General features: G+C 40.8%; 1 protein-coding gene across 25 annotated transcripts in view; it reads left to right on the plus strand.

Annotated features, from left to right (window-relative positions):
- The window catches only part of ptprk (protein tyrosine phosphatase receptor type K), an 84,025-nt gene extending 72,718 nt beyond the window's left edge, over window positions 1–11,307 (plus strand). For 7 of the 25 annotated variants that reach the window (XM_037448844.2, XM_037448848.2, XM_037448853.2 and 4 more), the window contains 16 exons: window positions 174–273; window positions 462–607; window positions 1,840–1,857; window positions 2,369–2,405; window positions 2,505–2,602; window positions 2,887–3,003; window positions 3,228–3,382; window positions 3,523–3,658; window positions 4,376–4,525; window positions 5,073–5,246; window positions 6,057–6,074; window positions 6,616–6,747; window positions 7,463–7,588; window positions 7,684–7,847; window positions 8,250–8,385; window positions 8,521–11,307. In XM_037448844.2, coding sequence (XP_037304741.2) covers window positions 174–273; window positions 462–607; window positions 1,840–1,857; window positions 2,369–2,405; window positions 2,505–2,602; window positions 2,887–3,003; window positions 3,228–3,382; window positions 3,523–3,658; window positions 4,376–4,525; window positions 5,073–5,246; window positions 6,057–6,074; window positions 6,616–6,747; window positions 7,463–7,588; window positions 7,684–7,847; window positions 8,250–8,385; window positions 8,521–8,574 — 1,761 coding nt within the window. In that variant the 3' untranslated portion in view covers window positions 8,575–11,307. The remainder of the gene's footprint in view (window positions 1–173; window positions 274–461; window positions 608–1,839; window positions 1,858–2,368; window positions 2,406–2,504; window positions 2,603–2,886; window positions 3,004–3,227; window positions 3,383–3,522; window positions 3,659–4,375; window positions 4,526–5,072; window positions 5,247–6,056; window positions 6,075–6,615; window positions 6,748–7,462; window positions 7,589–7,683; window positions 7,848–8,249; window positions 8,386–8,520) is intronic. The other 18 variants (XM_037448859.2, XM_037448866.2, XM_037448863.2 and 15 more) reach the window with 11 other exon arrangements.
- Window positions 11,308–12,006: the final 699 nt, after the last annotated feature.

The raw sequence follows: 12,006 nt of genomic DNA on the forward strand, positions 1-12,006 counted from the left end.
TCATCCTTATCGACTTAACAGTAAAATTGCTACAAACCTTTAGTTCCAATTTTTATGTATCTACCAAGCGTTATGTCCCCACACATGTGCCCTGGAGTACCTCTTTTAGATTAGAGTCATCCGGTAGGAGTGATATCTTTGTGTAATTTCCTTTTGTATTGTTTTGTGTGTTGTTGGTGATACAGAGCTTCTTCGAGGGCCAGTCGGCCTCCTGGGACGTGGCCAAGAAGGAGCAGAACCGCACCAAGAACCGCTATGGGAACATTATAGCATGTAAGAGAGCTTTAGATCTATATGTTCATAACAGAAGATGCAGTTGGCTTAACGGGGAAAGCAGGGTGTAGCAAAATAAATAGAGCCAAGTGTCCCAAAAGAAATACCAGCTTTCTTTGTGCTTACCTCTTTATTCCAGTGTCTCTTTGTTTATGATGAATCTCTGCAACCCTGTTGTCTCTCTGTAGATGACCATTCAAGGGTTATTCTACAGCCCATAGAAGACGACCCCTCCTCCGACTACATCAACGCCAACTACATCGATGTAAGTGGAAACGCATCGAATGCTACTATTGGCTCCCAACGAAACCAACGAAACCAAACTCCCTCGCTCGTATGTCAGGCCTCTATACCTTTATTGCGTCTACTAGTCATCCATCGCACCATTTCACGCATCCATCCACCCCGACAACACGTCATACCCACCGCATATGTGTGTTTCTCCCGTCTCTCCATGCATGTGCATTTTAAATTCATCATAGTGTTCTAAAGCAGCCAATGGTAATTTAGTCTATATGAGTTGGATAAAACCATAGATTTTAGTCATCATTTGGGTTCGGATGGACATTTTTTACAGTAGCATCAACATGTATACAAAGATAATTGTCCATTAAGTAGTAACTTGTAAAAGTACAGCTTGTCATTTCTAGCCACAAATTGTTAATCCACATTTAATAAGTAATATAAACTTAGTGAGCTTTGGATGTGCTGGTAAACAATTTAGTTGCCGTCGGTTGGAGCGAAACTAGCGTCATCCACCTATTTTTTAGGTCAAGCTAATCAAATCTAAACTAACCAACTTCTGCTGCTAGCTGCATATATATATTGCACAGACAGACCTTTCTACTGGTTATACTGATGACTGTAAAGTATGAAAATTAAAATTAAAAATTAAAAGCCCGTACAGAGCCTTAGTTGTACCTTAATGTAGTGTCTATTTTTAAAACCAGAAAAACTGTAAAGACAGGTATTTTATACTTTTGGTCCATTTTTTTCCATCCCCCTACCACTACATAACTCCATCCAAACCGAAAATCCACACATTTATGTTTTTCCATCTCCATGTCACCTTTACAACCATCATCTGCATGTTAGTCTCTCACATTTGTACTGTTTTTAAATGCTACTTATGCTTATAGCATGCTCTCCTTTAATATCATTTACCTTCTATCAAAGCTATCACATGCATGCCACCACTCCTATTAAACTGGAACTAGGATGAATAGTGGGCACTCACTGGTGTATCCAGCTGATCTTTGTCACTACAGCTATGGTTGTTGCTGTCATATCATTTGGATTGTGCTCCAAAATTAGATCAACAAACATATAGTATAGATGTGAGTTTTCTTTTTCCCTTTAAGGAGGTCAAATGGCATCAGAAAGTGTCCTTTCTATTCCGCCTAATTCGCAATTTTAGATCATGTTTGTTCTTTTCTTTCTGCATGTCCTGTTCAAACTTCCATTATATCACTGCAACTTTTCCTTTTCTGATTGACACCCACTGAAATTGTTGTGCTTTCTTTCTTTCTTTCACTTGTTCTTTCTGCCTGTGGCTTGGGGCTATAGATTTGGCTGTACAGGGATGTAAGTATCACTGTAGATTCTTTCATCCGCGCCCCTTAACCTTTACCGATATACACCCGTTCGTGCACTCCTCATTGCGTGCGTAGGGTCACGTTGTGCGCACATTTTAAGTTGCCGGGTCCTGTGCTGCATGAAAGATTTCACACCATCATGCCCTCCCACTAGTCTTACATCCCGCTATGTGCTGGAAATTTGCTTTTGCTTAGTACCCTTTTTAGTGTTGTTGCCATCAGGCAATCCCAATCAGTGGTATTCAGAGCCTGACAGCACCTGGCAGTTTGGCTGTAGATTTCGGGAGATTTCTTTGATCCAAAAAGATAATGAAAATTGTGAGAGATGGAAAAAACTTAAGTATAAACGTCTCCGTAATCGCCATGGATGAGAGCAAGCTTCCAAGTTAGTCTGGACTTTTATAATGTTGTTTTTCAAAGTTTGACTTTTTGTACTTTTTGACTAATATACTTTTGGGATATTACTTGGATATTAAGTGGTTGTGTTATGGTGTTTTCAGGGCTACCAGAGACCAAGTCACTACATCGCTACTCAGGGTAAGACACAAGGACAACTCGTCATAACTTTTGAAAGTGTACTTCACACATAGTAACCATATCAAGGACTGACCATGTGTCGCTATATCTGCTCAAAAGGTCCTGTTCATGAGACCGTGTATGACTTCTGGAGGATGGTGTGGCAGGAACAGTCAGCCTGCATCGTCATGGTGACCAATCTGGTGGAGGTGGGAAGGGTAAGTTTCTCTTGGCCTCTCTTTATGCAATAAACTTAAAATATTGTTTTGAAACATATTTGAACTTATTCTGACATTTTGACTTGCAAAGATTATTCAGGGCCTTTTGACAATTGCATAGCCAGAATAAAAGCAAACATTTTAAAGAAGCTCTAGCATATACAAAATATTTTGTATCCATAGTATACAAGTGTAAAAAAAAGTGCTGTGCTGCTGTTTTGTTGGCACATCATTGGCACATGGTTAGAGCATTATATTGAAATTGAAAATGCTATTTTTAACAGGTTAAGTGCTATAAGTATTGGCCAGATGATGCTGAGGTGTATGGAGACTTCAAAGTGACGTTTGTGGAGGTCGAACCTCTTGCTGAATATGTCGTGCGCACGTTTACGCTGGAGAGGGTGAGTCAAATTAGTTGTTTTATTTTCATTTTGAGCTAACTTTGGTATAAAATATATAAAAGCTTGTTCCTAACCTATGCCGAATGTGTCTAGTTAAGGAGGTGTTCATCCCTCTGTGTGCATTAAAGAAATTCAAGATCAGTTTGAGTCATACTCAATCACTGAATATGTAATAACTGGCTCCGTTAAATGTAATCTAAAGATGTCTTTTGTCTCTAACTCAGCGTGGTTTCAACGAGGTGCGGGAAGTCAAACAGTTCCACTTCACAGGCTGGCCCGATCACGGAGTTCCATATCACGCCACTGGACTACTTTCCTTCATCCGCAGGGTCAAAATTTCAAATCCACCATCTGCTGGTCCCATTGTGGTCCACTGCAGGTACAGAAATACATATAGCTCTTTATATACTCCACCACACACAATTAATACACACCCTTTTATCTGAAACTCATACCATAGTAATGAATAAGAGCAATGTTTGCCTCTACAATGGTATCTCTGTCTGTTTTTCTCTGCAGTGCTGGAGCAGGGCGGACCGGCTGCTTCATAGTAATTGACATCATGTTGGACATGGCGGAGAGAGAAGGTGTGGTCGACATCTACAACTGTGTGAAGGCTCTCCGCTCTAGGAGGATCAACATGGTACAGACTGAGGTGACTGCATTACCCATCCTCCATCTGCATCCACATTTTAGAAGTGTAAGACTTAGCCATCAGCATGTTCCAGGGTGAGAGGCCAACATCTGCCACCGATTCATGTCACTACATGAACCCAGAAAACACAATCGTACGAAACGATATAATGAAATATTTAATAATCCATACAAATATTATCAGGACCTTTTTTTATCTATTTAAAGCCCCATTTTTCATGGATTTCTAAATTTGGCACCATTGGATGCTAGGAGGAATAATTACACTGTGACAAAAAGCAGTGCCTGTGGCACCCTCAATGAAGCACCTCCATCCCATAATGTTTCACCGGAAGCTGACGACCCTCAGTAAACGCAAGAAATTAACAATCAGACACATCGAAGCAGTGAACCCCTTACAAAACCTCAACTCAACTTCTCTTCTGATATTTTGTCATGTACATGAAGCTGCAAACAATATGTGTTTCTATGGAGACAACAAGCACTGAGTGAAACCACCCAAAACTCGAGAGTCACCATCTCACCTCATTCATGGCTCCATGTCCCTTCAGTCGTCACCCACCCCGAGTGTCCGCATGCTCACTTTCATTCGGCGCCACGGGTGCTCGTGTTCCCCTCGTGACACGTTGTGTGTGTGTGTGATTAATTGTTTGCCAAGGCTTTATTCTAGAAGGGAATTTGTGTGTATTGATTGATGTCTTGGATTCTATGTCTTCAGGAGCAGTATATATTCATCCACGATGCCATTCTAGAGGCTTGTCTATGTGGAGAAACGGCCATCCCGGTCTGCGAGTTCAAAGCCGCTTTCTATGAGCTCATCCGCATCGACTCGCAGACCAACTCGTCCCATCTGAAGGATGAGTTCCAGGTAAACCGAAATATTATCCCTGTCTTCAAGCTTACATCAACAGTCCTCATCTAAATAGGGTTTTGGACAATATCCAAATGTCGATAGAAGTACCTCTGGTCAGCATAATCCTCTCACCAGCAGTTCAGAATTTTGTACACAATATCAATAGTCTGTAAGTGATCGGAAAGAAATAAATATTAGTTTGTCTAACCTAGAAAATACATTTTTTCCCATGTTTTTGTGTCCAACTGACTAATAAGGATAATTTTATGAATTGGTCCAGTATGGCGGAAGTGCGCTGCTGCTTAAAAGGGTAATTGTGCAGCGCCGATGTAGTGCTGCATGAGTCAGTCCCTTTTAAAACATTTCAACCAGGCGCCCAACTGTATGGACTCATCCAAAAGGAAGCTATGAAAATGTCGGACACACAGCGTCCAAAAGACGCGAATATAGGGAGACAGAATGCTGAGAGGATAAAGCTTGTTCCAAAACTCAGAAGCACTATGAAAACTCCGCTTGTGCACTAACTTCCACATTGTGTATCTCTCTCTCTGCCTTTGTTCAGACGTTAAACTCGGTGACTCCTCAGCCTCAACCTGAAGACTGCAGCATCGCATTGTTGCCTAGAAACCAAGATAAGAACCGCTTTATGGATGGCCTTCCTCCTGATAGATGCCTTCCCTTCCTTATTACTATAGATGGAGAAAGCAGCAACTACATTAATGCTGCTCTGATGGATGTAAGTTTATAACATACTCACATGCACATACATCGAGGTTTTGTCATTTTCAGCACATCACATGGTAGGGACATTTCACACAATGTGTGTTCGGTTTTTTAATGGAAATAGCCGTTCATACACATAGGTTGGTTTAACACAATTTCAATTAATGCAACTTAAAAAATACATTTTTGTATGTGTTGTTCCAAACTGCAATGAAATACTTGTTGAAACTGATACACACTGTTGAAGATGTTGCACACAAATGACGATACAGAACACTGGTACATGCAAATACACATGCTCACACACACACAGACTCCCCTCCCCGTTTGTGTGATGCTGTGTTTGTGGTTTTAGCAGCAGAAGGCTAGAGACAAATCCAGGTTCTTCTCTGGCCACCAACCCATCTCGAAAAAAGCCTCGTTCTTTCAGGACATTGTTTACATTAACAACAGCTGAAAACATGTTGCCCACGTAGCATGACTTGCAAAACAAAGTCATTAAGTGGGTTGAAATTTAAGGTTGAAAGGGCAATATCAGGGCATTGTCTACCTTTATTGTTATTGGATTTTAATGACAATTAGAACGTCTGTTTTAATAGAAAATCTACAATGGGTGGAGGGAAAGAGGGGTGGGCAGTAGATGCAGTAGGATAGTGGTTGAAACACAAAGTTTATTATATATGGATGGCGTGGATAGAAACTGGGCATCTCTCCAACAAAGCTTGTTGGAGCACAAAAAAACTCTAGCTTCTGTAAAGCCTTCAAATTTAACAAGTTTATTCTTAAAATTAAGTCACTTACGTTTGGCCTTTCTCTAACCAAGCTCTCAGAGGAGTTCCAGGTAATGGGATTTTACTTCAAATCTCCAACACTGGATTTGTGTCATGGCTTCAGTGTCATTCTGCCACCTGGTTCATGTTTAGCAAAGCCATTTGCACCCTAAATCCTAGACCTGACCCCTAAGTTCACCAAAGTAATTCACTCCCATGTCTCACACGTGGCTGCACATTATCATTGAGGAAAGGTTGGGCTCGGTGCACTTTCACTTCAGTCAGTTTGTTCCTTTGATTCATTTCATTCTGCGTCTGGCAACTTTTCCATCGGACTGATTTTAAACTGATTTTAAACTGACCCTGAGAGATGTACGATACACACAATGTATTTGTCTACGTAGCGCATGCTCCTCATCCTAACGCCTCATAGGCCCACTGCATGATCATGTGACCAAACACCCCCCCCCCCCCCACCCCCGTGTTGCATGCCGTCCCCCCACACGTGTTCCCACTCAGCTGATACGAATAATGACAAAGATATTCAACAAGGACTGACGCGACCGTTTGTATGAAAGCGCTGACGCGGTTTCTGTGGTTTGTTTCCTGCAGAGCTACAGACAGCCCGCTGCGTTCATCGTTACCCAGCATCCTTTGCCCAACACCGTCAAAGACTTTTGGCGTCTGGTTTACGACTATGGGTGTACCAGTTTGGTGATGCTGAATGAGATTGACCTGGCTCAGGTGATTTGTGTTTGCTTACTGTTACTAAAACATTTCAAGATGTAAGATATGTGTCGGTTTTTCTCTCAGTATTATTCATAACAATAATAGAGTAAACAGTTTGATATCTGTAATATATTTCTATACATAATTAACTAAATTAACTAAAATAGCACCTACATTAAATTATAGGCAGGAATTACATTTTTTCCATTTTATTATAACGCTATAATAACTGGAGAGGGGCCTCATAGTGACCATCCACAGAGCAAACATACACTAATACAAAAAAATCAATGTATCATTTATATAATGTTTTAGTGATTAACACGTTGTGTACTAAAAACTGTGTATTAAAAACTCTTTCAGGCTTTTACTGTGTTCAGCTAAAAAAAAAAAAAAAATCAAATTAATCTCCAGTCTGACCAGAGAGAAACCTTCATAATACAGAAGAAGATAATCCTCTCTTGCAGTTATTGCAAATTTGAATTAAAATGCTAATATTGGCTTAAAATGTCTGTCCTCAGCCATCGCGTGAGGTCAATACATATCTACAGAATTTGACTGTCTACAAGGGCAGAACGTAGTCCTTTGCTCACCAAGGCCTTAAATAGGCAAAAACCAAACAAAATGCAGGAAAAGACGTCCACTGACGATATTGAATTTGCACTACTACTGTTTCTTTTCTGCACAATAATCACACTGTATCTAAAGGCTGTACATGTTTCCCCATCAGGGTTGCCCTCAGTACTGGCCGGAGGAGGGCATGTTGCGCTATGGTCCGGTCCAGGTGGAGTGTATGTCCTGCTCGATGGACTGCGACGTGGTCAGTCGACTCTTCAGAGTCTGCAACCTCACCAGGGTTAGTCGATCAACACATCCTTTGTGTGGCAACTCCTCGGAGCTCCTTTTCCACGCATCCATTCCAACAAATGTGGCCGTCTTTTGATCTTTCAGCCACAGGAAGGCTACCTGATGGTCCGTCAGTTTCAGTACCTGGGGTGGGCGGGACACAGGGAAGTCCCCGCCTCCAAGCGCTCCTTCCTCAAACTGATCTTGCAGGTGGACCAGTGGCAGCGTGAGGGAGAGGAGGGCGAGGGAAGAACCATCGTGCATTGCCTGTGAGTTCACACTAAATAGCCCTTAGTTTATTTTTATTTAGAAAAGAGAATTCTGTTGATGTTTTTACTTTTTTTTTTTACTACCAAAAGGCAAAAGATGATCTGTTGTTGTGTTTCAAGTCTGCCCCCCAAGCACGTGTGTCCACTTGAATGTTAGGTATTTCTGCACCATTTTGTGATTCATATGTAGAGTGTGTTTAATGACCTGTGAAACTCACTCAGAGAGACACTTTCAACCCAACGTCTCTTTGTCTAATAATACACGAGCTGTGACGAAGAAGTAGGATGATCTGTTATCCGTGTGCCAAAAACGAGCGCGATAAAAAACACTGAGAGGTGGCAAAACTACATGTGAATTTGGATATAGTGCATTTGTCACATATCTGTGTTGTGTGTCGACAGGAATGGAGGTGGGCGCAGTGGAGTCTTCTGTGCCAGCAGCATCGTGTGTGAGATGGCCAAGAGACAGAGCGTGGTCGACGTCTTTCACGCCGTCAAGACCTTGAGGAACAGCAAACCCAACATGGTGGATACTCCGGTGAGTTAAGAACCCCAATTTATCAAAGTCTTACAATATATCAGACTCTTTGAGGGATTGACCTAAAAACATGAACGTGTCATGTTAGATAGCCAGATGTTAAATGTCCGTTTTGCCGCCCATGTTCTTCTACAGGAACAGTACCGATTCTGCTACGACCTGTCACTGGAGTTCATCGAATCCTCCTAAACAAAGGAGAGAAGAAAAGGAGGAGGAGGAGGAGGAGGTGAAGAAGAGCAGAAGATCTTTTCACTTCCCACGTGCTTGATCCTTTGCTTACACTCGCTCCCGACCCCCCCCCCCCCCGCCAATCGGTAGCACTCATTTTGCGTCCCCATCGGCTCCTCGTACCGTGTTGTAAAGAATCCGAACAAAGGGAAACATTGAGACTTTTAACAGAGTCCTTTATGCTTGTTGTACAGCTTTTTAAATGCCAGCGGGCCCCTGTATGTCCCGGGCCCATCTAAATGTTTAGCCTCCCGCCGCAGCGCCGCCGCTCCCATGGATCCGATGCCGCATGCTGTTTCAGCTGCAGTACCCCGTGTGCCCTGTAGGTGTCTCCCTCTCCCGTACGCCAACTGCATCCATGGCTTTTGAATTACTGCAAGTGTTAAGTGGCCCTGCACTTACCGGCTCTCGTGCTCATCATTTGGGAGTCGCTAGACGGTGTTGGGCTTCTCATCATGGTGATGTTTGAATATTTGCAGCAAGTACTTTTGTATACGAACAAGTTAATGTTACAGCCTGGCCAAACTCTGTGAAGGCTTCTTTTTCTACTCCACACATCAGCATCATCTTCATGTTATTTTCCTGGTTCACAACATTATGTGTTTAAGTATTGAATAGCCACTTTGAAGCCCTTTTCATTCGTTGTATACAGTAGATTGTCAGATAACACACACCATGTAATGATTTAAACAACTAGAACATGACATTTATACAAAGTATAACCCTTTCTTTTTAATGGTTACGATATTTTGAAGTGGCAACTTTAAAAAAACAACTTGTGTGGGATTTTCCCTAAAATGTATACTATAAAAAAGTGTGATTATGTATCGTTGTTTGTTTCTTGCAGTCAATGCTGAGTTGATTTGCATAATTTCTTGATTGAATGGGGGAAAAAAAGTTTTTAGGTCTTCTTTTTACTCTAAATTGTAAAAAGTGGAATGTAAAAAGTGGAACACTTTTTACAATTTAGACCATGTGAACCACACTTGTTCAACCATGTGACATCAGCATAATCATGTTTGTTGCAGGGCTGGGCCCGAAGCACTTTCAGTTCCACCAATTCAAAAATGGGATGTGTCATTTCCGAACACTAGAAGGAAAAGATTTGAGGTATGAAGAGTTCAGCTTCTTTATTTTTAGAAAAGACTAAATAATAATAATAATAATAATACATATAAGTTCCTTTCCATTTTTGGTTTGAATGGAATTGAAAGTGAGCAGACCCCAGGCCTCGTTTTGTGCACTGGTGGCCAACACTTTTATTATTTTTTTTATAGCTGATGTTTATTCATAAGCCAAAGACTTTGTGTAAATATGTCTATATGGATAAAGCACATTGTTTGTATTTATTGTTCGTTTACTTGCATTGCTTGTAGGAAAAGTCATTCTTCATTCCGTGTTTACCACCAGCGCTTCTTGAACTGTTAGTCGGGACGCAAAATGGGCCTCAAGTCTGTTTCCTCTGGAGTGTTTGAGAGTATTAGCGTGAGCAAAGGAGCCCATAAAGGCTCCTGAGGTAAAATGCTACATCGGCTCAATTTGGGTTCATGAGGAAAAGTTCAAGAACCCCTGATCGAAGCTGTACATTAAAGCATTAGAAGTAGTTTTTCAGTATCTAGGTGGAATTCAGCAGTATTGTCTTGTTTTCACTTAGTGAAACTCTGTGATGTTACCGTGGGGGTTTTTTTGTGCCAAAGGCCATCGCTCTGTTCGTGGTCTGTAGAACATCAGTGCATTTTGAGTATTTAGGATAATGTCTCCTATCCCTCTTAATGTCTTAGTCGGGATGAGCCGTTTATCCTCATCATTCACATCCTGCTCACCATTATCCCTGAATACACACAGACTCAGTGATGCAAAACAGGCTTAGTGAGTGAATGAACATGCAGGAATGTGAAACGGAAGAAAACTAACATTTATTGTGCCTGATCATTTGAATTTCCTTGTCAATTCAAGCATTTTAACAGTATCTTAGATCGCAAACCAGGGCTTTGTTGAATGCGTTCTGATGGACGATCAATGTTTGGACCGTGGCTCACAAGGCTTCACGACTTCTTGATGAGGCTTTGCGGTCTTACCAAATATCACATGTGTTTCTGTTGTGCTCAAGCAGATTAAGAAAAGAAAAACAATTAAAAAAACAACACTTTATTGTAAATACAATGTCAGAGGTTCCACTCGGTTGGAACAAGAGTAGCCTGATGTACCGTTTAGTATGTTATTGTAAATAGGCGATCATGAGAACTCTAAAAGGCTCTATTGGGTGAACAGTAAAGGTCCAGATGATGGATACAATGTCAGAACTTTAGTTTTGTTGAAGATTTAAAAAAGTCAGATTGTACTCCTTCAATAATTTGACAGATATTGTTTCAAAAAAGGGTCTGATTACAAAACACATCCAATTTTCTGTTTCTTTTGGCAGATTTGTGTTTGAACCAGAGAGGACAGTCAGTACAGTTTAGCAGCTAGGCCAACTGGAAGGCCGTCTCTATAGCATGCAGAGAAAAAACTTAAGGGAAAAACTAAGGCCCAAATCCTTTTGAGATGCCAATAATCTGCCCTCAATACATCTGAAGTAATGGCCCCAAAGTGGTGAATGGAGCAGGTAGAAAACTGATATTCATACTTCATCATTATTCTTGTCTGTAATGTTTGGGTTCTTTGCTGTAATAAAGACCAATTGTTTAATTTCAACTTGTGTGGATGCTGATAATTAGTTGGAATGCTTCAAGCATTCCAAGTATTGTTCTTCTAATCTTTATTCAACTTATTCCATTTTTTAAAATCTTATTATTCTTCTATTTCTTCCGTCGCACCTTTCAACTCCTTCACACTTTCAGCTATTAAGACCATTCAAATATTAAAATGTTCAGCTCCTTCAGGAGAGGTGTGCTGTGACTTTTCAGCTTTTTAGCTCTTATAATTAAATTAAAACCATCAAACTTTTTAACATGGTTTCCAATGGATTAAATTTTCAAATCCTCTCAAAACTTCTTCAACTTTTTCAGCTTTTCCAATCTTTCAGCTAGAGACACCATTTAAACTTTAAAATGTTGACACAATTTTATTTAAAAAAACAGCTTGTTGATATCTATTATAGTTTTTTCATAATCACTAATTATGTTTAATTAGTTTTGGGGTTTCTTTCGAATTTAGAGTGGAATTTTCCAGATTGTCCCGGGATTTAGAGTGAGCGCCGGCTCAGAACCAGGTAAAAAAAATGAGGCACTTTTATCTTTACGGCCACAATATTCACTTTTCAGTCTTCATTTAAAAAGAAAACATTAGCCGTGCTTGTGCTGGTTGGACTCGTATAAGTTTGGAATCTCAGAGTTAGTTATTTTTTGCGTGAGGAGCCCGATTGTGAGACAAAGTCTGCCCCGAGCCCCATAA

Source organism: Pungitius pungitius, chromosome 20 (genome assembly GCF_949316345.1).
Source record: "Pungitius pungitius chromosome 20, fPunPun2.1, whole genome shotgun sequence".
Lineage (NCBI taxonomy): Eukaryota > Metazoa > Chordata > Actinopteri > Perciformes > Gasterosteidae > Pungitius > Pungitius pungitius.